This window comes from Cervus canadensis, chromosome 30 (genome assembly GCF_019320065.1).
Source record: "Cervus canadensis isolate Bull #8, Minnesota chromosome 30, ASM1932006v1, whole genome shotgun sequence".
Classification (NCBI taxonomy): Eukaryota; Metazoa; Chordata; class Mammalia; order Artiodactyla; family Cervidae; genus Cervus; species Cervus canadensis.
In genome coordinates this window covers 43944726-43970607 of record NC_057415.1, presented here as the reverse complement: position 1 = coordinate 43970607, position 25882 = coordinate 43944726, and the positions used below count along the sequence as shown (strand labels likewise).

General features: G+C 46.1%; 2 protein-coding genes across 8 annotated transcripts in view; one reads left to right on the top strand and one right to left on the bottom strand.

The window, feature by feature from the left end:
• SH3YL1 (SH3 and SYLF domain containing 1) overlaps nt 1–8271 on the bottom strand; it is a 61196-nt gene extending 52925 nt beyond the window's left edge. For 2 of the 5 annotated variants that reach the window (XR_006266609.1, XM_043453124.1), the window contains exon 1: nt 8143–8271. Coding sequence is in view for 3 of the 5 variants with exons in the window: in XM_043453124.1 (XP_043309059.1) it covers nt 8143 (1 nt within the window). In the remaining 2 variants the exon portion in view is untranslated. Of the gene's footprint in view, nt 1–7346; nt 7543–8142 lie in introns of those variants that run through there. The other 3 variants (XR_006266607.1, XM_043453125.1, XM_043453123.1) reach the window with 3 other exon arrangements.
• A 599-nt stretch (nt 8272–8870) lies between these two features.
• ACP1 (acid phosphatase 1) lies at nt 8871–24386 on the top strand. 3 transcript variants are annotated; one of them, XM_043453127.1, is made up of 6 exons: nt 8877–9016; nt 13397–13470; nt 13557–13670; nt 21154–21215; nt 23155–23260; nt 23414–24386. In XM_043453127.1, exons 1-6 carry the CDS (start codon nt 8974–8976, stop codon nt 23489–23491), a joined length of 477 nt encoding a protein of 158 aa, XP_043309062.1. In that variant the 5' UTR covers nt 8877–8973; the 3' UTR covers nt 23492–24386. The 3 variants fall into 3 exon arrangements, 2 of the variants coding, with proteins under 2 accessions (XP_043309062.1, XP_043309061.1); XM_043453126.1 differs by lacking the exon at nt 13557–13670 and adding an exon at nt 13718–13831 and having other exon boundaries at nt 8878–9016; XR_006266611.1 differs by lacking the exon at nt 23414–24386 and having other exon boundaries at nt 8871–9016; nt 13557–13831; nt 23155–23228.
• Nucleotides 24387–25882: the final 1496 nt, after the last annotated feature.

The window sequence follows — 25882 nt, the reverse complement described above, 5'->3', positions numbered from 1 at the left end:
AGCTATTTCAAACCCTAAAAGGTGATGCTGTGAAACTGCTGCCCTCAGTATGCCAGCAAACTTGGAAAGCTCAGCAGTGGCCTCAGGACTGTGAAGTGTCACTTTTCATTCCAATCCCAAAGAAAGGCGATGCCAGAGAATGCCCAAACTACTGCACAATTGAACTCATCTCACACACTAGTAATGCTCAAAATTCTCCAAGCCAGGCTTCAACAGTACATGAACTGTGAACTTCCAGATGTTCAAGTTGGTTTAGAAAAGGCAGAGGAACCAGAGATCAAATTGCCAACATCTGTGGGATCATTGAAAAAGCAAGAGTTACAGAAAAGTATCTACTTCTGCTTTATTGATTACACCAAAGCCTTTGACTGTGTAGATCAAAACAAACTGGAAAACTCTTCAAGAGACGGGAATACCAGACCACCTTACCTGCCTCCTGAGAAATCTGTATGCAGGTCAAGAAGCAACAGTTAGAACTGGACATGGAACAACAGACTGGTTCCAAGTCAGGAAAGTAGTATATCAAGGCTGTATACTGTCTCCCTGCTTATTTAACTTATATGCAGAGTACATCATGTGAAATGCCAGACTGGATGAAGCACAATCTGTAATCAAGATTGCCGGGAGAAATATCAATAACCTCAGATACACAGATGACACCACCGTTATGGCAGAAAGTGAAAAGGAACCGAAGAGCCTCTTGATGAAAGTGAAAGAGGAGGGTGAAAAAGTTGGCTTAAAATTCAACATTCAAAAAACTAAGATCATGGCACCCAGTCCCATCACTTCATGGTAAATAGATGGGGAGACAGTGAGAGACGTTACTTCTGGGGGCTCCAGAATCTCTGCAGAGCTTCCCTGGTGGCTGAGATGGTGAAGTGTGTGCCTACATGTGGGAGACCCGGGTTTAACCCCTGGGTTGGGAAGATCTCCTGGAGAAGGAAGTGGCAACCCACTCCAGTATTCTTGCCTGGAAAATCCCATGGATGGAGGAACCTGGTAGGCTACAGTCCATGGGGTCGCAAAGATTCGGACACGACTGAGCGACTTCACTTCACTCACTAAAATCACTGCAGATGGTGATTGCAGCCATGAAATTAAAAGACACTTGCTCCTTAGAAGAAAAGCTATGACCAACCTAGACAGCATATTAAAAAGCAGAGACATCACTTTGCCAACAAAGGTCCATCTAGTCACATCTAGTAGTCACATATGGATGTGAGTTGGACATGCGAGAGTGAGAACTATGGATGAAGGCTTATAACACTGTACAGGAGTTGGTGACCAAAACCATCCCCAAGTGAAAAAAAAATGCAAGAAGGCAAACTGGTTGTCTGAGGAGGCCTTACAGACAGCTGAGAAAAGAAGAGAAGTGAAAGGCAAAGGAGAAAAGGAAAGATGTACCCAACTGAATGCAGAGTTCCAGAGAAAAGCAAGGACAGATAATAAAACCTTCTTAAGTGAACAATGGAAAGAAACAGAGGAAAACAGTAGAATGGGGAAGATCTAGATATCTCTTCAGAAGGAGATATGAAGGGAACATTTTATGCAAAGATGGGCACAATAAAGGACAGAAATGGCAAGGACCTAACAGAAGCAGAAGATATTAAGAAGAGGTAGCAAGAATACACAAAAAAGTGTACAAAATGGTCTTAATGACCTGGATAACCATGATGGTGTGATCACTGACCTACAGCCAGACATCCTGGAGGGCTAACTCAAGTGGGACTTAGGAAGCATTACTACATACAAAGGTATTGGAAGTGATGGAATTCCAACTGATCTATTTCAAATCCTAAAAGATGATGCTAGTAAAGTGCTACACTCAATATGCCAGCAAATCTGGAAAACTCAGCAGTAGTCACAGGACTGGAAAACATCAGTTTCCAATCCCAAAGAAAGGCAATGCCAAAGAATGTTCAAATTACAGTACAATTGCACTCATTTCACATGCTAGCAAGATTATGCTCAAAATCTTTCAAGCTGGCTTCAACAGTACATGAACAGAGAACTTCCAGATGTATAATTTGGATTTAGAAAAGGCAGAGAAACCAGAGATCAAATTGCCAACATCCGTTGGCTCACAGAAAAAGAAAGGGAATTCCAAAAAGAAAACTACTTGTCCATTTATTAGGCTCAAGTCCTTGACTGAGTGGATCACAACAAACTGTGGAAATTCTTAAAGAGATGGGAATACACCTTACCTGTCACCTGAGAAACCTGTATGCAGGTCAAGAAGCAACAGTTAAAACCAGACAAGTAACAATGGACTAGTTCCAAATTGGGAAAGGAGTACATCAAGGCTGTATATTGTCACCCTGCTTATTTAACATATATGCAGAGCTCATATGCAAAATGCCAGGATGGATTCCTCACAAGCTGGAATCAAGATTGCTGGGAGAAGTATCAACAACCTCAGATATGCAGATGATGGTTTAATGGCAGAAATCGAAGAACTAAAGAGCCTCTTGATGAGTGTGAAAGAGGAAAGTGAAAAAGCTGGCTTAAAACTCAACATTCAAAAAACTAAGTTCATGGCATCTGTCCCATCAATTCATGGCAAATAGATGGGGAAAAAATGGAAACAATGACAGACTTTTATTTTCTTGGGCTCCAAAATCACTGTGGACAGTAAAATTAAAAGACACTTGCTAATTGGAAGAAAAGTTAAAGTGAGAGGGTTAGCTGCTCAGTGTTGTCTGATTCTTTGTGTTCCTAGGGACAAGGTAGCCTGCCAGAATCCTATGTCCATAGAATTCTCCAGGCAAGAATACTGAAGAGGGTAGTCATTCCCTTCTCCAGCAGATCTCCCCCACCAAGAGATCAAACCTGGATCTCCTGTAATGCAGGCAAATTCTTTACCATCTGATCCACTAGTGAAGAAACGTTATGACAAACCTAGACAGTGTGTTAAACAGCAGAGACATCACATTGCCAATAAAGGTCCATAGAGTCAAAGCTATGGTTTTCCCAGTAGTCATGTACAGATGTGAGAGCTGGACCATAAACAAGGCTGAGTGCCAAAGAACTGATGCTTTCGAACTGTAATGCTGGAGAAGACTCTTGGACCGCAAGATTAAAACAGTTAATCCTAAAGGAAATCAACCCTGAATATTCATTGGAAGGACTGATGCTGAAGCTGAAGCTTCAATATTTTGGCCACCTGATGTGAAGAGCTGACTCATTGGAAAAGACTCTGACGGTAGGCAAGACTGAGGGCAAGAGGAGAAGGGGGTGACAGAGGATGAGAAGGTTGGATGGCACCACCGACCCAATGGACATGAGTTTGAGCAAGCTCTGGGAGATGGCGAAGGACAGCAGAGCCTGGCGTGCTGCAGTCCGTGAGGTCACAGAGTCAGACACCCCTTAGCGACTGAATGTCAACAACACAGGCTGTATCGCTCCCCTGTCTGTCTAATCTTTCTAACCTCATCTCTCTCTCTACAATGTAAGTGCCACAGGTTAAGCACATTGACTATTTTATTCAGTGTAGTATCTCCAACACACATCATAAGTGCATACAGTAAGTGCCCAATAAATATTTGTTAAATGAATAAAGCATTTGTGATTTTTTGGAATTAAATGTCAAATCTCTGTGTGGACTAGGAAAGATTCATTTACTTGGAAAATCCAGTAGGTTTAGAAGAATATGTGCTGAATAAGAGCAAAGGTTCCCTGCCTCTCAGAATCTGTAACATTTCCCAGACCTTAAAAGAGTGGAGGGTAAGGGGGTAGTAAGGTATAAGTGGTGTAGTCCCTAAAATAGTCCTTTCAAAGTTGTCATAGGAAAGGGAAGACAAAACCAAGCTGAACTGAAGGTGAGGAGACCTGCGTGTGGCTCCAGCTGAAGTGGTGCTCACCCCACTGAGAGCACTTCCGCCCAGAAGGCACAGGAAAGCCAGCTGTGCCTGAGGGAATGCCCGCTGCTCCACCCGGGAGCTGCAGTGTCAGACTTGGTGAGTGCAACCAGGGTCATCTTCAGAATTAACGACAAGTGAAGACCAAAAGCAAACCTGACCAGGCAGAGACGGCAAAGACCCAACTCCTCTTCTCAAAACCCACTCTGAAAAGTGACTGAGCGGGAGGGCTCAGGATAAAATGCTTACATTTCTGGCACTTGAGTGTGTGGTTTGAGACTCATCCACACACCTGTCCGCCACTCAGCTGCAGTCCTCACGGGTCAGAAGGAGTGCTTTTACAAAGCACTGCCCTGCAGAGCCCCACCCATACACACAGATGCTCAATCTCTCTCACTGCCTTGCATTAATAAACTGCAGTGGAAATTGGTTCCTTTGGCTGCTAAATATCTATGTCTTTTGGGGGGACCAGCAGTTTGTTTGCTCCCCCTGCTGCAGCACCCAGAGCAGGACAGGTGACCCATCTGCTGAATCAGAACAAGTGTCTTCCCTGCGCCACAGCAGAGCTTTGTAACCAAAGCTGATCCACACCAGCATCTGGCTGGGCTTGTGTGGGAGCTGCCAGAACTCTCTTGCAGGCACTTGTGTTGACTTGTTGCAAGACTTTTTCACCACTGGGGAGAGCCTGAGAGCAGAGCTGTGCAGGGAAGCTCTTGACTAGAGTTAGAGAGAGAAGCCGGGCTCTGCTGGCTCTCCTTCCGCCCTGAGCTGGGCCACAGCTGAAGCCACAAGCAGCCCCGCAGTCTCTTGCATTTCCTGCACTGGAGGCGGATTTTTTACCACTAGCACCACCTGGGAAGCCCCCTCTTCAGGCACATGGGCCAGGAAAATCTTCTTCTGCTAAAGCCAGTTTGGATCAGATTTTCTGGAACGTGCAACTAAAGCTTAGTAAATGATCATAAATCCTACCCCCAAAAGACCTTCTACTTTGAACTCTATCAATCAAGCAGAGTTAAACCAGTTAAACAAGCAAATTCCATGTTGAGAGTTGCTATTGCAAACATCCTGTTTAGGGAAGGTCAGAGCCTTTCATAAACATGGGAAGGGCAGCTACTGGGCTGGGGAATTCGGGTCCAGCTGGGATGCCTGCAGACCACTGAGCCTGAGCGCCAGACACAGCCCTGGTCACTGAGAACTGACGTCACAAAGCTGGCAGTGGTGCAGACAGCGTCATGTCCAGCTGAGCTCCAGAAGAGCCGGGCTAATGGGTTTGAATAGCACAGATCCTGTTAAATCTCTAATAAAAGCATATTGCCCAGTCACAGTTGTGTATAGTGAATTTCTCTGCCAGAGCCAACAAGTAACAATAATGATTTGGAAACAAGCCTCAATTCCAGTCCTCAGTATCACGTGGCTCTTCCACTTTCCTCTGCTGACCATAAGGCAGAGGGGCATGGTCTGATCAGAAAGTTGGTATCATTATATTCCTGAAGTTATGAAGATACAGGTCACTATTAAGTCTTGGTTTGCATCTGAACATTCATAAAAGTTTTAAGTCTCTTGAATTCCAAGGCAAAGCAAATTATGTATAAATATTTGAGTTTCCTCCCAAGAGAAGGATGGCTGCCAAACCTCAAGCCAAGAAAATAGAGGGAAATTTCCTTTAAAAAGTAGCTAAAATAGGGCTTCCCTTGTGGTCCAGTGGTTAAGAATCTGCCTTGCAATGCAAGGGACACTGGTTCAATCCCTGGTCCTGGAAGATCCCACATGCTGCAGGGCAAATAAGCCACGACTACTGAACCCACGTGCCTAGAGTCAGTGCTCCGCAACAAAAGAAGCCACCACAATGAGAGGCCCGCACCCTGCCACAAAAGCCCTGTGCAGCCAAAGATAAACTAAAATTTTAAAAAAGTAACTAAAATATTTGAAATTCCCATACTAAGTCTTTTTTTTTTTTTTAATTGAGAGGACTTTTTTTAAATACTGAGGAGAAAATTTTTACTTTTGAAACCTCAAAACCTTGAAATGACCTTAAGATGTAGAAATAATTTCCATATTGATCAGAGAGTATTAAACTCAGGGCGGGGGGCACTGGGGGCAACCAGGACATTAGAATCTACCCAGAGAAAGTTGCCACCTGGGGGAGAAGACTGACTAGTTTCCTGTCTGGCCCTTCAGAGGTCTGGAATGAATGCAGAAGAGGCACGGCCCCTCCCAGCACCTCATCATAAGACTTCAAGGGCTTCCAAACTTTCCTTCTGTCGACAAAAGCATCCAATATATTATTTTCCTCAACAGAGTCTCAATTACGAGAAGGCTATCTATAGGAAATTTTTTACAAATTTTTATTTTGGCTATAAATCTTAGCTAAAAGAAACTTTGTATGTGATCTTTCAAAAACCTCTGAAATATTGCCTTTAGCTTTATTAGTATATTATCATCATGGACACCACTGCCTGAGAACTACGGCCATTTTTTCTTAAACCAGTTCTTATCTTTCCGTGGCCCAGGCTTAACTGCTTCCTTTGTCTTAAGGAGACAAAGTCTGTCAGTTCTAGAAATCAAAACGGGTCCCTCTGGTCAGGCCATTAACCTTCTAGTCCAAACTTCAAACCAAACTGATAATTTGAACCCCCAAACATTATCGTGGCCTTTGCCTCTTTTCCATTCCCCTGACTGCAGGCTTTGGACAGGAGACAGAAGTGTAGACTGACGAGACCCATAACTTCCAGCATAAGGAGACCCTTGACTTATACTCGCTTTACCATTTCTCAAACTGAAGAGTGATCCTGGCTCAGAGTAAGACTACATATGCCACTCTAGTCCAATCACTGACTGTGAAAAACTGATTCCTCCCAAAGAAAATAAAAATTCAATATGCTAAGGTCTTCATCTGCACAGGATGATGTCTTACCACGACCACTTGCTCATAAAGCAACTTACAGAAAGACGTCTGTGCCCACCGGTCACTTAGCGACACGGCAGCAGCATCCCCTTGACTTGACGGCAATCTCTTCTTTCCAAATACCACTTCCTAATTTCTAAACAGAGAGAAACTCCCTGAGAAAATTTCCTAAATGGAATAAAAGCATCAAATCACTCTTGATGAGCAACGATTTCTTTTAAGTATTTTTTTTAATCTTTCAAAAGATGAGGCGCCGTATTAACTAGTTTTATAGAAACTTTGTTTAAATAGAACATTTGTAAACCAGGTAACCAATTCTCCTTAGTTTAAGCACGATAAACAGGCTGGAAGTAATAACTTCCTTTAACCTCCAGCTGGTCACTGCAGAGGTATTTCAACAGCAGGCCACACAAAGAACTAAACAGCACCACTGGAAACTTGTTTCTCTGAGGTGGGTGTGTGCAGAGTTTCTGACTAACCCATTATTAACTCAGGCATCTCTCACATCTCAATAAAACTTTCATGAGGACAAAAACGCAGAACACTGTATGTTCTGTATATAAAATAAAACCTAGAAACCTCACCTCTTTGGTAGAACATTCTGGGGCCATCAGCTTCCTACTGTCTGTGGGCAGGGGTCCCCTGTCTGTGTCATTCTCTCCGACTCAGCCTCAGCAGCAGCAGTGGCAACACTCCAATTGAAAGGAAGTGAAAATGACACATTTCCAGCTAGTAGGGCACATCTCATCATCGTCTGGTCGTCTACCAACTCAGAGCAGTTTTCTGCTTCTTTAAACAAGGAAAAGCTATCACAGCACAGAGATACGGGGTCCAGGGCCCCCAGAGCCAGGCTGCAGTCAGTCTACCCTAAGCGATACCCGCAAAGCGCGGCTTATGCGGGGCCGGTGAGCCTGGAGGGCTTGGCAGTTACGCCTCAGGAGGTCGCGGAGCAAGGGCAGCACCTGGACTCTTGCCCGAGTCAGAGGCAGGCTCAACCCAGACGGCTCTGACAGAGGTCCAGAATAACCTGCACTTACACACAGGAAACGGAAAGGACAGCAACAAATACCTGGCTTTTCAAGCTTTAGATATTTACACATCGTATAAAATGAACGATAACCATAAAAACTGTAAACAAGAAGAGCTTGACTGTGAATCGAATCGACGGGGGCTGAGTCCGCATCACACCACGTTTGTGGAGAGCCCTTTTAACTTCTGACAGCTTGTGGGATGACAGCATTAAAAGACGCGCAAGAGCAAACAATCCCAGAGACACAGCTTCTCCCTTTTCCCCCGAAGACTGGCCCTCCCCAGCGAGACTCTCGTGGCCCGGCGGCGGCCCCGAGGCCAGGAGAGGCCCGCGCCGACGCCCCTACTCACTCGCGACCCCGAGCCTGGCCCGCTCCGGCGCCCCGGCGCTGTGGACCGCGCCCAGGGAAAGGAAGAGCGCTGCCGCGGCTCCGCCTCCGGGCGGGGGCCGCTGTGGGCGGCGCACACCTGGGCAGGTATGGCCGCGGTGGGCGGCGCACACCTGAGGCAGGTGAGGGGCAGGTCCACACGCTCCCACTGGGGGAGCACCGCTTTGTACGGACTCGCAGTTAGGGGGCGCGCCCGCCCTCGGGCCCGGAAGCAGCCCGTCGTTGACAAGCGCGCAGCCCACGGCCGTCCCGCGCGGCGCCGGCCGAACGCGGCGGTCCCACCGGGCGGGGGCGGGGGCCCCAGGTCTCACGAGGCGCGAGTGGACCCGCCCCCCGAGGGCGGCCGTCACGTGCAGCCGGTGGCTCGCTGACGGGCGCTCACCTGAGCGCAGGACTGGCCCTCCGCTCTCCGAGGACCCGAGGGGACAGAGCAGGCCCCGCCGCGCTTGCTTCGCCCTGCGGTCCCACGAACCCCTGTGGCCCGGGGCTACGCCCACTCCGGTCCCGGCGGTCACTCGGCGGCGCGCACCCCGCTCCTCCCCGGGGCCCTCCCCCCTCAGGTGGCTCTCGGCACCGCCCCGCCATCCCCCTCCCCCAAGGCCTCCAGGTGGCTCGCGGCTCCGCCTCCAGCCGGCGGCGCTGGGGCCAGACTGCGCCAGCGCAAAACCGCCCCGCTCGCCCCAGAGGTCGGCGCCGGACTACGCAGGCGCACCGGCGGGCCGCTCGCATTGCGCATGCGCTGCGTCGGAAGCGTTCCGACGTTTTTACTGGGCGCCTCTGCGCGCGCGGGAAGATGGCTGAGCAGGTGACCAAGTCGGTGCTGTTCGTGTGTCTGGGTGAGACGGCGCCGATCTAGCCCTGCTCTGAGCTTTCCGGAGGGCTGGGTAGGGCGTTATGCGTTCTGAGCTGCTCTGCGCTGCTGAACCAGGGAAAGCGATGGGGAGGCGGCCAGAGATGGGAGACCCGAGGGTGGTCGGTGCGCGGCGCCCCTTGTGTGCGCCCCGCGGCCGCAGCGCGGCTCTGCACGCTGGGTGCTCTTGACAAGCCCGGTTCTAAGTCAGGTGTCTGAGTCAGAACCTCTGTCGCCTGCCGACTCCTCTGTGCAGGTCTGGGTCTCTAGCTTTTGTTCAGTCTTCTCAAGCCCGGGTCCCCGCTCACCTGCAGCATCTGCACTCCAAGCCGGGGTCTTGCCGTTGTACTTGGCTATAGCTCCTTCCCCTGCAGGTAAACCCCAGGCCACTGAACTGATCTGACCTTTAAGGGTCTGCTGATACCCGAGACCCATGATAGCACTGGTTTGCTGGCCTGTTTCCTTGCCTCAGGCTCCCAGATGGAGCGCACTTAAAGGCAGATGGAATGCGAAGGCTTAGGATTTCTTGTTGTAAAATTCAAACCTGGGAGATTTGATTCTTTAGGTGGCTGTGTAACAGCCCCATGTGCCAATATTTCTCTACATGAAATGAAGGTATTTTTCTCCCTTTTAATTCTTTAGGTACTTTCCAGCTCGGAATTATTTCATTTTTAAGATTTCAGCAATCAGCCTTCCATTCTTAAAATAGAGTTCAGTGTTCCTTTAGCTTTCGGGACTCTTCATTTGATACCGCATCTCAGCACTTCACCCCATCTCCTTAATTCCCAGAAAGGCCTAAATGGCCAGTAGTCCATAAAAAGCTCTGGATGAGCCTGCATTTCCTGCAGAATAATAGCTTTTCCACTCCTCCTTAGATGCACTCTTATGGAAGACCACAGAGATCTGCTTGGCCTTTCCCACTTTCCCTGGTTTCCTGTTTCCTACCCACACGCCCTCTGGTTGCCTGCTCCCCTGCTTTTCAGCTGCTCAGCGTGCCTTCCACTGTGTACTTCTTTCTGGGAACTCACTTTGCATTTTTCCAGGAGAATCTTTCTAAAAGGTCAGACCCAAGCATTCCCTTCTTTACTTTTTCCAGATCCTCTTGGTACAGGTAATTGTTCCCATGACGCTTTATATACATCTTCCCTCACACAAATTTTATTATAATTACTTGAAAGCCTGCTGCAATTATAGCTAGATTTAACTCTCTTGAAGGCAATGACTGTGGCTTATTTTTCTTTCTGTTTACAGCTTTAAGACAAAATATGTTCACCAAATATTTGTAGAATTGGATATCTATGAAGGAAAAAGTAAAAGGCGTCCTTGTTTCACGTTGACAGTGGGCGTCATTTGATTTTAAGCTCTACACTGAAGGCTGACTGATGGACTCAACAGCTTTATTAAAGGGCAGTTCGGTTTATGTTGAGTATCTAACAGGATTCCATTGCTTTGCTTATTTTACTTAGCAGTGTTGGTTAGGCTGACATGGTGCACTCTGCTGGCTCTTGATGGGAGATATCTGCTTGTGTGTGTTTATCTTCAGTACGCTTTCTTTTTCCAGCAACTGCCATGGTACCAGGCACTGTTCTGAGTGCTAGGGATACAGTGGTGAGGAAAACAGACAACAATCCCTGCCTCTCAAGAGCTCACATTGTATCATCAACAGTCAAGGATTTGGCTACTCAGTCAGCTGGTGTTAACACTAAGGCAGGAAGGGGGGACGGGAGTGGAGTGCAGTTGTAAGAAGGGTTTTGTGGGGAGGCCTTACTGAGAAGGTGCCATTTGAAGAGAGACTTGGAAAAAGTAGGGAAGCAAGCATAGGGTATTTTGGAAAAGCATCTGGACCTGGAGGAAAGCAGGTGAAAGATTCTGAACAGAGGTTCTGGCCATGTTCACGACTCAGCAGGGAAGCTGCAGCGCTGGGTCTGGTGCTCTAGTTGCTTCTGAACAGACTTGCCTCAGTTCCCGAGGACTCGGAGATAATGTTGACTTGTTTTCTCAGCGCCCAGTGGATCCGAAACTTGTCCCATTCTTGGTGCATGTGCAGTGAGCTGGGGCAGGAGTCAGCAAACCCTTTGAAGAGCCAGAGAACAAATATATTGTGCTTTGACGGTCATACCAGAAGTGTAGTGCAGAAGCAGCCCTAGCCAGTACGTGAACAGTCATGCTCGGTGTGATTGTTCGTGCCCACTGGAATTTGAATTCTGTATAATCTCATGTTACAACATACTGTACTTTTGAGTTTTTTCAATTGCTTAAAAATGTAAAAATTATTTTTAGCATTGAGAACTGTGTACAAAGGTGGTGGGTCCTGATTCCTAGTTTTCAGACCCACATTAGGTCCTGTGGAAAATGGATCTGGTGAAGCTGTGTAAGGACTTGGATCACTGAGTGAGTTAAGCCTTAGGAGGGTTTTGAGCAGAGGTGGGAAGTTCAGGTGTTGTGGCCGTTCAGCTGTCGTGTTGAGATTGGACTGAAGAAGAGCGAAAGCCATGAGAGGGAGACCCACCGTTGAAAGAGAGCGTGTGTGTTGGACCAGAGCTTTGCTGGTGGAGGGGGTGAGACGTGGAGTTCTGAGGGGATTTGAGGTCACAGTTTGCCATTTCACTTGGCAGCCTGTATGCAGAACAGTAACAGCAGTGCATTTCCGAAAGGTGAAAGTTTTATTCCTTCAAACATTTAGTTAGTTAAGTTGCTCAGTCATGTCTGACTCTTTGCGACCCCGTGGACTGTAGCCCACCAGGCTCCTCCATCCATGGGATTCTCCAGGCAAGAATACTGGAGTGAGTTGCCATTTCCTTCTCCAGGGAGTCTTCCCGACCCAGGGATCGAACCCAGGTCTCCCGCATTGCAGGCAGACACTTTAACCTCTGAGCCAGACTGAAGTGCAGAAAAGTGTCACATGTTTACCATCGGTAAGGGTGATAGCAGAAAAGAATTTTGGCAAGACTATGAAGTATTCAGTACTTTTGCCAGGCAGATGGACTATGTTGTCCCAGCCAGCACCGTGGGAAATGAGAACACAGTGATGTCAGGTGACCTTTTTCCTACAATTAATCAGTATTTATTGATAAATACTTCTCATACTTTACAAACCAAGCCTAATTGTTCTTTTTTCTTATAAGAAATGTTGTCTTCTTTTCCTGTTCTCTTGTATCTATCAGCATTTATTTTCTTGTTTTAATTGAGTTTAATTATAGTTAATTAAGCAATAAATTAATTGTAGTCATTCCCAGTAAGTCCTTGGCACTGGAGCTCTGGGTGGCATCCTGGGTTGGCAGTACCCTGAGTAGAGTCACACATGGATGATGGGAAGGTGACCTGTCCCTGAAGACCAGACTTTCCTGTTTGGAACTCTTCCAGAATCTTCAATATGCCCTCTGAGTTTGGCTGGTTCTGTTCTGTGTCTTTTTGTAATAGTAAAACTATAACATTTTCCTGAATTCTACAATCCTTTTAAAGAAATATTGAACCTGTTGTTGTTCAGTCGCTAAGTCGTGTCCAGCTCTTTGTGACCCTACGGACTGCAGCACACCAGGCTTCCCTGTCCTTCACTATCTCCTGGAATTTGCTCAAATTCATATCCATTGAGTTGATGATGCCATTCAACCATCTCATTCTCTGTCACCCCCTTCACCTCCTGCCCTCAGTCTTTCCTAGCATCAGGATCTTTTCCATTGAGTCAGCTCTACACATCAGGTGCGGACCCCCAAATTTGTGGCCAGCTAGTTTGAACTGATGGTGGTCCTGGGAATCGATGAACTTGCAGCTGGTTCTGGGCGGAAGTTCTGGGCCAACTGGACAGCTTGGAGGCCCGTCCCTGCCCAAGCTCCGGCTCCTGGGGGCACGGCGCTCAAGCAAGGGCTCTGCACGGGTCCTTCAGTAGGAGTCTGTGTAGAACCACTGTTCGGCCTAAATGTATTTGCTTCTGTATTTTATGAAACAATGTATTGTTTTATTGTGTGCAGTATACTTGAAAGTACATATTTTAAAACTCTTGTTCTATATCATTTTAAAATAGACTGGTTGCAACCCATTCATTTGATTTCATGATTAGCTTCTGGGTCAGTGATAGCAAACTGAAAAACGATGATTTTGGTCCTAACTGTTCTGATTTCTAATGTCCTTGTCATTGTACTTTGTGTATTTGGACAGTTGGTTTGCAGTCATCGAGTGGGGTTGGGTCAGCTGTCCTGCTGGGTCCTGCCACGTGCTGGTAGCACAGTCACCGCAGGGAAGAGTGTTTGCCTTGCTCCCTCGCTGCCCCAGCTGTGTGGAGTCTTGTGAGCTTGTTCTGTGCTGGGCTCAACACCTGCACTTCCCTCAAACCAGACGCTCACTCTCTGCTCCCCCACCTCTTTTTAAGGTAACATCTGTCGATCACCCATCGCAGAAGCGGTTTTCAGGAAACTTGTAACTGATCAAAACATTTCAGATAATGTAAGTACTGTTACTGTCTTAAAGAGGCCAACTTGAATGGCTTTGGGGCAGAAAGTTGTGAAAAGAATTCTTTTTTTCTCCTGCAGTGGAGGATAGACAGTGCAGCGACATCCACGTATGAACTAGGAAACCCTCCTGATTATCGGGGGCAGGCTTGCATGAAGAAGCATGGTATCCCCATGAGTCACGTTGCCCGGCAGGTACCGTACTTGACCTTGAAAGTGCACTTGTGTGTTTTATGTTGCAGTGGGTCATTGACAGTGGCGCTGTTTCTGACTGGAACGTGGGCCGGTCACCAGATCCAAGAGCTGTGAGCTGCCTAAGAAATCATGGCATTAACACAGCCCATAAAGCAAGACAGGTAGAAGAAACCTTGTTTAATTTCTCATACGTTGATCCCATAACCTGAGAGTTGTGAGAAGCTTAATGAGACTTACGTGTAATGAATGTGTTTATGTAGGGTTGGCTTAACCAGCCACAGTGCACCTGTCCTGGGTCCACAGTTCTGAAAGGTTTGTGTGACCTTGGAATTGGCTTATTAGAGTGCGAGGTCGAGAGAGCCGTGACTGAGCGTTGGGTGACCTGAGCTGTCGTGTCCTTTGTATTTCTGGTGTCCTTTTGTATTCTGGTCCATGGTGACTTAGTCTGCTTCCGTTACAAGGTTGTTACTGTTGGCTTGGCCCAAAGGTTTGTTTGGGCTTTTCATAACATCTTACGGAACAACTTGAACGAACTTTTTGGCCAACCCAATAGAATACAGTGCTGCTATTAATACAAAATCATTTTCAACTGTGAAGTGCCTTAGAAATACAGGGTAATGCTGATATTTTTATGGATGCATATTCTGCACACAGCAGTTTTACTTCTGAGTTTGGGTTCTGGAGTGTGGCCCAGTAGAACATTCTGCATTGAGGCGGGTGCATCTACTGCTTTCCAGGGTGGAATCCACCAGCTGCATGTGGCTCTTGCACTTTTGACATAAGGCCAGTGTGATGGGAGCTGAATTTTAAATTATAACACATTTCAATAGCCATTTGGTCTGGTGGGTGCCTATGGGGTTCCAGACTCACATGGGACTATGGGGTGGGGGAGTGAGGTTTCCATAGCGGCGTGCCTGGCAAGACATCGGGGCCCAAGGGCAGCCAACCCTGTCTCTCCTTGTCTAGAAGCTGCAGCGGGTGCTGGCACGGGGAGCTTCTGTAGGCACAGGGACCAGCTTCTGCAGAAATAGGCTTCTTCCTGACTGCTGTGTTCTTCTACGGGAACTGTTACTTTTATCGGTGCAGTTATTTTGTGGAGATTCAATTGGATGTTTTAAAAAACCTGTCTAAAACCTTTGAACTTCGTTTTGTATCATCCTAACAAAATGTAGCTCTGTGGACTGGGATTCCAGCTGAACCACACACAGCCCAAGAAGGGCTGTGGCTTGGTGTCAGAGCATGACAGCCCACGCCTGGGGAAGAGCTTTTGAGGCCTTCAAAATGAGAAGCCAAGTATTTTGAAAATCGCTTGTCAAATATATTGCATGTTTATAAGTATGGATGGCAGCGTGGGAACTATAATTGAGTACTAGTGCTTAAATCAGAACTTTTTGTAAAACTAGATAAAGATTCCTTAGTCATTGTTACACTGAATCTTGTCTTTGCTGAAAACTTTGCAGATTGCTTTGCCACGCATCATATTTTAAATTATTATTGTCTTAATTTTTATCAGTTGTGGCAGGAAGTAGTTGATAAACACATTTTTCAGATCAAGAAACACTTCCAGAGAGAAAATAAATGACTTATTAAAGGTTACCCAGCTGCCAAGTAGTAGAACTTGGATTTAATTACAGGTTTATTTGGTGGAATGTAGGCCAGAAAATCCACAAAACAAAATTGCTATAGAAATAGTTTTAACATGTTTATGTCTCAGGAATTAGTAATACACAGATTATTTTTGTCTTAGAATAATCTGAGATCTGTGAACTAATTTTCTGGCTATGTCAGTTGACTGTGTGTGTTAACAATTTACTATTTAACTATTTTAAAACCCTTTCTTAAGTGGAATTTCATTGGACAGAGATTAAACATTTTTTATATCATTTGTCCATTCTTATCTCTTCAGGGTTTTGGATTCCTTGCCAATTTCTACTTTCTGTTTTTTAAATAACAGATTTATTTTGAGTAGTCCTTGAGAATTATGAGCAATCATATTTTCATGTTTTCTATTTTTAAGATCAGATTTTTTTCATACATTAAGTTTATAATAAAAATGGGCACAAATGAAGTATTTTAAATACACATGCCTTAGAAAAACAAAGCTAGAAAGTTATTGCTTATGAAATTATTACCCGTTTTAGAAGTGGTATCTCCACATAATCTACTTTTTCCTTTTCCTTGTTGCTTTTAAGAAACTTCTCAACAGAGATTTTTTTTAAATTTTGAAGTTGTAGTAGGATATGTCAGTGTCACATCAGATCTTTGTTATTTTTTAGCATTTTCTAATGTTTACAGGTTTCCTCTTTAGTGTCACAACTTGTATGAGAACTATAATACTTCTACTAAACCTGAGTTTAACAGACAAAATACATTTGGGGTGCTTTTCTCTCTGTATCGCGTGTAAATCAGTTCTCTGGAGTATGTGAACTCTCATCCGGTTAGTTCTGTGGGGTTGTTTACTTTACCATACATTCTTTCCTTTCTAGTAAACTTTATTTGACACATACACAGATGTCTGGGTGCTCAGTGCATCTTGCGTCATACCGGCTCCCCTCCTCTACTGCAGAGGGCCCCACTCAGAGTGCCTTCTGACCTTTATGGCGGTAGAATCCTCTAGTGCATATCTTTCTGTCAGCATTTTCCTTTGTGAGATTCTCCGTATTGCTCATAGCAGAGCTTCAGTCATCTTCATCTGTGGATTCAGGGTCATTGCACAGTTAGTGGCAGTTTGTTTATCGTGCCTCTGGGCGGAGCGGCCTTGTAACACGGGTGGCCTGATATTCTCTTCGCTTACAGAACGTTCGCCAAACAGCGACAATGTCTCTGCTGTAACCGTCTGGGAAGGGTTCATCTGCTCCATCCTAATTTTGTTGTTTCCGACACTTGCTATCATTTTCTTCTGCTGTCTTTAGCTTTTCTTTGGTGTGTAGTTTCTGGCAATTTTATGTGGTCAACTTCACTTCCTGAATTTGCGTCTTGATGGTTTTTATCAGTGCTGGAAAATTCTGGGCTGTTATCTGTGTATATTTTTCTTCCCCTCATTCTTCTGAAATTCAACCTAAATGTATTTTAAACATAAATTTCTTATGACTTTTCTACTTTTTCCATCCTTTTCACTCTGGTTTTTAGTCTGAGATTTTCTACTGACCTGTTTTGTGATATACTAGTCTTTCTGTGTTTTCAAACTGTTCAGTTCAGTTCAGTCGCTCAGTCGTGTCTGACTCTTTGTGACCCCATGAACTGCAGCACGCCAGGCCTCCCTGTCCATCACCAACTCCCGGAGTCCACCCAAACCCATGTCCATCGAGTCAATGATGCCATCCAACCATCTCATCCTCTGTCGTCCCCTTCTCTTCCTGCCCTCAATCTTCCTCAGCATCAGGGTCTTTTCCAGTGAGTCATCTCTTTGCATCAGGTGGTCAAAGTTTTGGAGTTTCAGCTTCAACATCAGTCCTTCCAGTGAACACCCAGGATATAAGCCTTTATGGAATATTTGATGTCTGTTATTTTATTTAATACATTTTATTTCATTTAAAAATTGATTCCAACCCTCGGGTGAAATTATGCAATTTGCCCTATATTTTTTTGAACAATTCTGATCATAGCTGTTTATTTGGTTGGCCAAAAAGCTTTGACAAACCTAGACAGCATGTTAAAAAGCAGACATTACTTTGCCGACAGAGGTCCAAATAGTCAAAGCTGTGGTTTTTCCAGTAGTCATGTATGTATGTGGGACCGTAAAGAAGCTGAGTGCCAAAGAATTGATGCTTTCAAACTGTGATGCTGGAGACGACTCTTGAGAGTCCCTTGGACTGCAAGGAGATCACACCAGTTAATCCTAAAGGAAACCAACCCTGAATATTCATTGGAAGGACTGATGCTGAAGCTAAAACTCCAATGCTTTGGCCACCTGATGCCAACAGCCAATTCATTGGAACAGAGCCTGATGCTGGGAAAGATTAGAGTAAGAGGAGAATGGGGTGACAGAGGATGAGATGGTTGGATGGCATCACTGACTCAACGGACCTGAGTTTGAGCAAACCCTGGGAGAAAGTGAAGGACAGGGAAGCCTGGTGTGCTGCAGTCCATGGGGTTGCAAAGAATCAGACACAACAAGCAACTGAACAACGGCAACAAGAGTTTATTTGGAAAGAGTTTGTTTGGAATTTTCTGTAACATATTCTGGAAAACCCAAATGAGGTTTTTGGCCAACCCAATAAAATAAAGTCTGGTGACTGACACCTGGGTCCTTGTGAGTCTCCTCTGCTTCCCCTTTGCTTATTGCTTCTGTGCTGATTTGGATTAAATGCCGAGCTTGATCTGTGAGCTGTGTGGATGCTCCGCGTGCAGGTCCTTCGCCCTCGGGGCTTCGCTTTGGTGGGAAGGGTCTGGTTCCGAGCTGACTGGGAGCTCGTCCTGCTTCACCGGGCTCTGACCATCCTGGTCGGCTCCTCTCGGGGGAACTCAGGAGCCCTACCTGATCGGGGTGCCTGCTTCTGTCTGGAGGCAGAGTTCTGTTTCTCCCTCCCTGGGTCTGCTGTTGCTGCCTGCCGCTTGTCCTCTCGGCTTCTTGTGCTGAGTCTGTTAGGAGCTCACCAGGTGCTCTGAGAGAGACCCTGTGGGGGCCAGGCTCCCCTCTCTGGGGCTCCCTCCTCCTCTGGCCGTCTTGCCATCCTTGCCTCTAGCTTCTCCGACTGGTGAGGTTGCTGGCTGTCCTTTGGTGCTTCTGCCCAGGCTTCTCATGGCCCGGGAGGCCACATGGTTCTACCCTCCTGATGCTGAGCACCCACTTTACCCCCCATTGCTGTGATCACAGTGTACTCAGATGTTGCTGACAGTCCCTCCTGTGAGTCTAGAGCGTGGTCCCCACAGTGGGGTCCAGGGACCCTCGGTCATGAGGTCAAAATGTGTGAGTGAGGGGTCCATTCAAAGGGTCAGACTAGCCAGTGAACGTGGACAGAGGAGAAGCTTGCTGATGTGGTTTCATACTCCGCATTGTAAGAGACCTGTGAGAAATCACTGCTTAGTGAGTTTTGGTGTTAGATCAAAGAAGATCCACAGTCATACAATGGGTGTTAAAAGACTTCTTTCAAGCTATGTACTTGTGTGAGGCTGGGCTTGGGTATTTCAGCCGATCAGATGCTGAAGCACACAGGATAACCACCCATCTTGAATAAGCAGATATTTAAGAAATTTGCAGAGATGTAAAACAGTGCAACTCTCCTCCTGCCTGTGTTTCAGTGTGGAAAGTATAGCTGTTTTTCATTTACAAAAATGTTATAATAACAAGTCATGAATTTTTATTATTTTAAGCAAATAGTTTATAACAATTTTACTTTTAATAACTTTGGTAAACATCTTAAGAGTTAAAACCAAGAAGTTTAAGGTCTCTCTTCTGATCCCAAGCCGAGGTGCAGGGTCAGCAAGTGCTCTGGGGGCGGGAGCAGGCTGCTGGCTGCCTCTGGCAGGTCAGCCTCTCAGGCAGCCAGGCTTGTCCGCAGCAGCAGAGCCCCTGGGTTTGCACCCTTGGCTCTGCACAGGCACTTGGGATTTTGGTCTTTCTCAGCCTGGCTGTCGTGGGAGCGAGTTAATGATTGTGCAGATGTGTTCGGTTTTGATGGGCATTTTCTAGGTTTTTTTAGCAATAGGGTTGTTTTGTCACAGCTATTTCATTTATAGGTGCAAGCGGAAATCCTTTACTGTGCATTCTTTATGTTAATTGTCAACTCTTTAGCAATTATTTTAACATCTTAACATCACGTAGCTACATGTAGCTGTCAGTTACTAAATTTTAGGGTCTGTAGTCACAGTCTTTCCAAAATTAAAGACAATGTTTAATGTTTAATCCCAGGACATTTTCAGACAACTAACTTGGGGCAATAACTTATAATGTTTGTTCTAATACATTTTGAAATAATCTAGTACCTTGGGAATGTGAACAAAATTGATTCCAGTATTTTATTAATATAGTATGCTGAAAACTAATGCAAATGCATACTGAGAGCCAAAATTTATTATTTTTAACAGAATAATGAGTATATTTATTGTTCTTTTGCAAAACTGAGTATAGTCGAGTATCACTTCTCTGCTTAACCAGATTATCAGAATCTTCCTTGTGGTGTCACTGTACCACTGTATTTCAGAGGACTTTTTTTAGTGATGAAGATGATTATTGAAATTGCATTCCTAGAAATTACTTCCACCTTTGATTTGGGGCATGTTTTCCTTCTTCCCTCCCTCCCTTCCTGCTGTTTTTTTAGTTGACGTGTAGTTAACTTACAATACTGTGTTAGTTTCAGGAGTACAGCAGAGTGATTCTATTCTATATATTTTTCGGATTCTTTTCCCTTATAGGTTATTAAAATTGAATATAGTTGCTCCTTTCTTATTGTCATTATAACAGTAAAAACTCGTAAAATAATTTTTCATTTATATTTTAGCAGGCGTGTGTTTATAAATGTCAAGAAATGAAAAGCTCAGGTTAGAATCAGTAAAAAATATCAAGTGGCACTCTCTTCTGTGTCGTGTCCAAATTGTAGACATTCAGTCAGAAGAAAGAAGATCCAGAGACTGTTACTCATGCATTTCTTTCTTAGTTCTAGATACTGGAGTGGGTAGCCTTTCCCTCCTCCAGAGGATCTTCCCAACCCAGGGATCAAACCCGGGTCTCCCACATTGCAGGTAGATTCTTTACCAGCTGAGCCACAAGGGAAGTCCAAGAATACTGGAGTGGATAGCCTATCCCTTCTCCAGCGGATCTTCCCGACCCAGGAATTGAACCGGAGTCTCCTGCATTGCAGGCAGATTCTTTACCAACTGAGCTATGAGGGGATCCCCCCAAAATGCTAAGTTTAGGTTAGAATTTGTAAAACTACTGAGTGGCACTGTTCCTGTGTCATGTCCAGATTATAAATATTCAGTCAGAAGAAAGACGATCCAGAGAGTGTCACTCATGCGTTTCTGTCTTAGTTCATCTTCCCTGACCCCTACTTACATGTCATCTTCCTCTCCCCTCTTCTCTGCTTTATTTTTCCATGAGACACAGTCACTCCCGTGAGCTGCCCGCCCTGCGTGGGGGAAGCCCCACAAAGACAGCTGTCTACCCTGCAGGGGGCGCCCATCACGGGGGCTCGGAACGAGGGCCTGGAGAGTGAAGAACAGGACTCGGATGTGGAGTGTGCAATGAGTTAGCTGTGTTACACCTTGTTTCTGAGAAGTCTAAGATGAAGTATAAGCTTGGCATGCACATACGATAAAAGACTATCTCATGGTTTCTCCAGGAAGCTTTATAAAACTTTGTGATACAATTCTAGGAAATTACTAATAGGTTAACTCTGTTTTAACTCTAAAGTGCCCTAAATGGTTCAACTTAATTAGTAGCAGATTCAAGTATAGCTTTTTTTTTTTAAGTTCTGTTTTTGGTCCTCTAGGCTTGATTGGTCTGAATGTAAACACTGTGTTTTGATTTCTCATTTGCTTTCAGGTTACCAAGGAAGACTTTGCCACTTTTGATTATATACTATGTATGGATGAGAGCAATCTGAGGTAATCACATTTTTAAAAACTATTTCTCTTCAACTCATTTCAGTAATAGGCCAAGCAGTTTGTTCAAATGACTTTTTTATTACCTTAAACTTTTAATAAATAGTGATGGTCATAATATGCAGAATTATTTATTTAGAAGAGTGAGAAATCCAGTCATTTAGAATTGAGTCTCATAGGTGTGTTTGATTGAGACGCATCTTTGGATAAGGACAAGTCTGATATGTAAGGGACTCTCTGTTTTGCAGAAGAGAGAGTGTTCTCGCCCTGATGACTCATGGGCAGCACAGTGTTTTACTGTGTTTCTCATCTTACTCCCCTTTATTGCTGCCCCAGCCCACCCCGAAAGAAAGACTGACCAAAAAAGACTTTTTACTCCATTTAAATTGTTCATTGCCTTAAACAATTTAAAAACAAAAGCTGTCAGATGAAGGTATTAGACAAAAGCGGCTCTGCACACCAGAGACTCAGCCCACAAGTCTGCAGGCTTGCCCCGTGCTATCGCAGAGGAGCTGGAGGCACAGGGAGGTTCGTCGCTTGCCCAGGTTCCCGGTTCAGCGGTGCACGTGGCCCACGTTAGGCCTCGGCTCTGCACACGTGAGTCACACCACCACTGTGCTGTCACTTACGTGGGTTTGGCCCTCGGGACCTAAATCTGGGCAGCAAGGAGCTTGGTGGCGTTTCTGCAGCGGTGTGTGCCTGGCACTGGTCACCTGGGCCTCTCTTGTGACATCTAGGGTGGGCCACCTGTGTGAAAATTAAACCTAACAAACAATATGATATAATGTGCCGACTGTGCAAAGATAAGTGAATACAGTAGTGTGTCTGACAGTTCAGAGGACTGTGTGACCTGTGCCCGCTGTAAGGCAGGCGCCAAGCTGCTTGTCACACAGCGGGTCATAGTCTGCCTGCAGGGCCCCCTGCGTCTGCCCACACTGAGGGGAGGTCACAGTCTGCCTGCAGGGCCCCCAGCGTCTGCCCACACCAAGGGGAGGTCACAGTCTGCCTGCAGGGCCTGCAGGGCCCCCAGCGTCTGCCCACACCAAGGGGACAGAGAGCAGCCCTCCGCGTGAGCACAGGGCTACCCTGACTGCTTCCCTACTAACCCGTAAATGCGCCTGCGTTTAATGAAGAGAAACTCTTTCCTGGAGTCTCTGTTGTGGAGCGGACAGGTACAGATGCACCAAACTTACCTGGGTTTTCATTAAGTCCATTAAAATGCGTATATTTTGTGTTTTTGCTTTTCACTTGTTTGGCCTCATTTTTCTCACTGAATAGCTTATCAGCGTTGTCAGCAGCATCTTGCTAGAGACCTCTGTGTGGCATGTTTACTAGATAAATTTCCGGAAGTGGTTGGCATTTGGTGGTGCAGCCCTTGCCATCCCAGTCCTACCCGCCCCTCTTGTTTCAGCCCCGTGGCTTCTCGGGGAGGCTCTGTGCTCTGAGGCCTGCAGGATTCCTGTAAGACCCTGGCCTCCCCCTTGGAGGTTTGTTAACCAGGCCCCACAAAGCTCAGTGAGAAGGCTGAGGTGGGAGCAGACGGAGTGGCCAAGGGTCTGCTCAGGACACCTCCCCAGGGAGCCTGCCACCCTCTGGGACCTGGTCTTCGTGGCTTTTGGAGTTCCATCCTGTTGTCTTGCTCAGTTGCTGACCCTGGGTCTTTCTGAACATGTGCTTCAGAGGAGAGTGCTAATTATTGTCCGACCTGAGGGTGCACATTCTGTGCAAGCCTGCTGCTGTTGGAGCCCCCTTGCCTGGAAGAGAGAGCCCGCTGGGGCAGCCACGTGGAGGCTGTGCCGAACTGCCGAGTGTTTGGTTTCCTTTTTAAATCAGGTCACTTTTGCTGGATTTTGATACGGATACTTCATAAAACCCTAGCAGATGTCCCAGTTTAACTGGAAGCCATAGATCAGAAAACTAAGTTCATGTTTCAATTTTACAGAGATTTGAATAGAAAAAGTAATCAAGTTAAAAACTGCAGAGCGAAAATCGAACTACTCGGGAGCTATGATCCACAAAAACAACTTATCATTGAAGATCCCTATTATGTAAGTGTGGTCTCACTTCCGTCCTGATGCTCACAGACAAGGGCGACGTACAGAGAGCCCGCGTGAGTGCCTGCCGTTGGGGGTCAGAGGCAGGCGCCCTGAAGGCGAGTCCCTGAGTGCTTTTGTTACTCTCCCTTCTCCCTGTCCTTCCAGGGCAACGACGCGGACTTTGAGACCGTCTACCAGCAGTGCGTGCGGTGCTGCAGGGCCTTCCTGGAGAAGGTCCGCTGACCAGGCCGTCCCGCTGTGGCCCAGGCTCGTCCCCCCAGGCCATGTGTCAACTGTCAACAGTGTCCCTTCTGAGCCAAGGCTGCAGCCCTCCCTTCAGCTTACTCGCTGTTTCTCACCTGACAAAATAATTGTAGATGGAAATCAGTCTTTGTGTTTAGCAAGAGTAAATAAAAAATCTTTGATTCAGATAGTTTATGGGGTAAGAGTTCCTTAGACTTTGCCCCAGTTACAAACCTCCCACTTTGCCCCAGTTACAAAAACAGTGGAACAGTGGAAATAGTGGAGCAGCACAGTAGAACATGATGAAGTGAATAAGACGTCCTTCCAGGAACCCGCACTACCTCTCCCTCCGGACGGGCCCCTGCCTGCACTACCTCTCGATGCCAGGGCCTGGCGTCCAGCAACGCTGGTCGAGTGTCACGCGCTCACAGTGCCCACGCGTGTATTTTCAGGACAGGAAGGAGAGAGATTTGTGGGATTCACCTTTAGCACCTTCACTCCTTCTTAGTTTGTGTCTGTGTAGCTTATTTCATAAGGAAGTCAGCTTATTTGTTCCCATTTGAACCCCTTTGCCTCTGGAAATGTAATTATATCCAGGAGAAGTGTGTGCTGGTTTATCTTATGGTCAGTTTGGGGACTGTGTCTGCTTCTACATGCATATAATTGCCTGAATGCCAATTATAGATCACCTTGTGTAGGAAAAAGTATTAAGTTGGAAAAAGTCCTTTTATGTTGGAATACTTAAATATTGATATATTAAGTATTCTTTTGTCAGTGCCTGGTTGTAGGGAAATATACATAATTTGTGCGCACTTTGAAATAACTGATCTAAAATTCATATGAATGTATGTCAGACAAAATTGTTCTCAAATAAACTGGGGAAATTAGAAAAATACAACTGAGGTGCAAGTCTGGTGTCTGCCTGCTTTTTACTGAGAGGGGAGGAAGAGTCAGAACGCCCGGGCTCCCCCGTCTCTGTGTTTGGGGTGTGGTGTGCCTTCTGCTGAGGGTCGGGCAGAAGCCTGAGGAGCGGACCTACTAAGCAAGCGCGTTGCTTCTGCCTGACTCATCTGTTCATGGGGGAAGATGGTGGCCCTCAGCCCTATGTAGCCGCCTTGCCTCCCTTACCTTCAGCAGAGGGCGGGGCTGGGAACTCAAGAGAGACTCTGCGTGAAGGGCTGGATGAGGAACCGCGTTTCTCCGTTTCTCCGAGTCTTCACCCCGGTCCACAGTTGGCGACCTGAAATCCTGGGAGCACTGAGTTTCAGATCAGTCTGAGTGACGGTCACTCAGAAGCAGGAAGAGCTCAGAGGCATGGCGTCCAGGCCTCAGTCTCATGAGGGCCTCAGGTGGGGGCATTTAGTCCTAAACTAACTTGGGCCTGAGGGACGAATAAGGCTGTCGTCACCCCTGGCCGTCAGGGTTAGCAGAGGTGAAACGCTGGGGAGGTTTGGCCAGAAGACTGCTACGTGAGACTTATCCTGAAGACTTGAGAGTTAGGTGGACTGAGGATTTGATAATGATAGCTCTAAAAAGTAAAGAATCAAGGGGAAAAGTTTAACTGCAGCTAGAAAACAGGAAAGTAAAGTACTTCAGAAGCTAAACCCCAGAGTCTTGACCATTTAGTAATTGCTTAATAATCTCAGAGCAAGAGAATTTTTTACTCTTTCTGTTCTTTCATGTTCATAGTTTACTTAATGTTTATGTCTTACATGCGGATTATCACACAAATCCTCGGATTCTAGCTGACTTTGTCCCTAGGCTCTATCTGGGGCGTCCCTAGTGGCTCAGCGGTACAGAATCCACCTGCAAGGCAGGAGCCTCAGGAGCCGCAGATTAGATCCCTGGGTTGGGAAGACCCCGTGGAGGACGGCATGGCAACCCACTCCAGTATTATTGCCTGGAGAAGCCCATGGACAGCAGAGCCTGGCGGGCTGCAGTCCATGCAGTTGCAAAGAGTCCGACATGACGGACACAGCAGCACAGTACGTGTCAGGCTGTGTTCAGACCAGGGATCGTTTGAACAGAAGAACTCACTGCTGGATTCACTTGTCTTTAAAAAAGTCAGATCCAGTCAGATTTGTTCAAAACATATCAAATATCTACCTACAAAATATATCAGGTATACCTATAGAATACATCTACCTATAAAATACATCTACCTAGAAAATATATCTACCTATAAGATCTGGAGCTTCTTGGAAGCTTAGTTGCACGTTTCCATTACAAAGTCATACAGGAAATACAGAGGCAAACTTACTTGAACTATTCACTACCAAATCACGTATCTTATGGAGTATGTCACCAATATAGTACCACTTCCTAGAAAATGCTGATTGTCCCTTACAAGAATTTGTAGCTTTCTCAGTTTATTTATACCTTTTATATTCT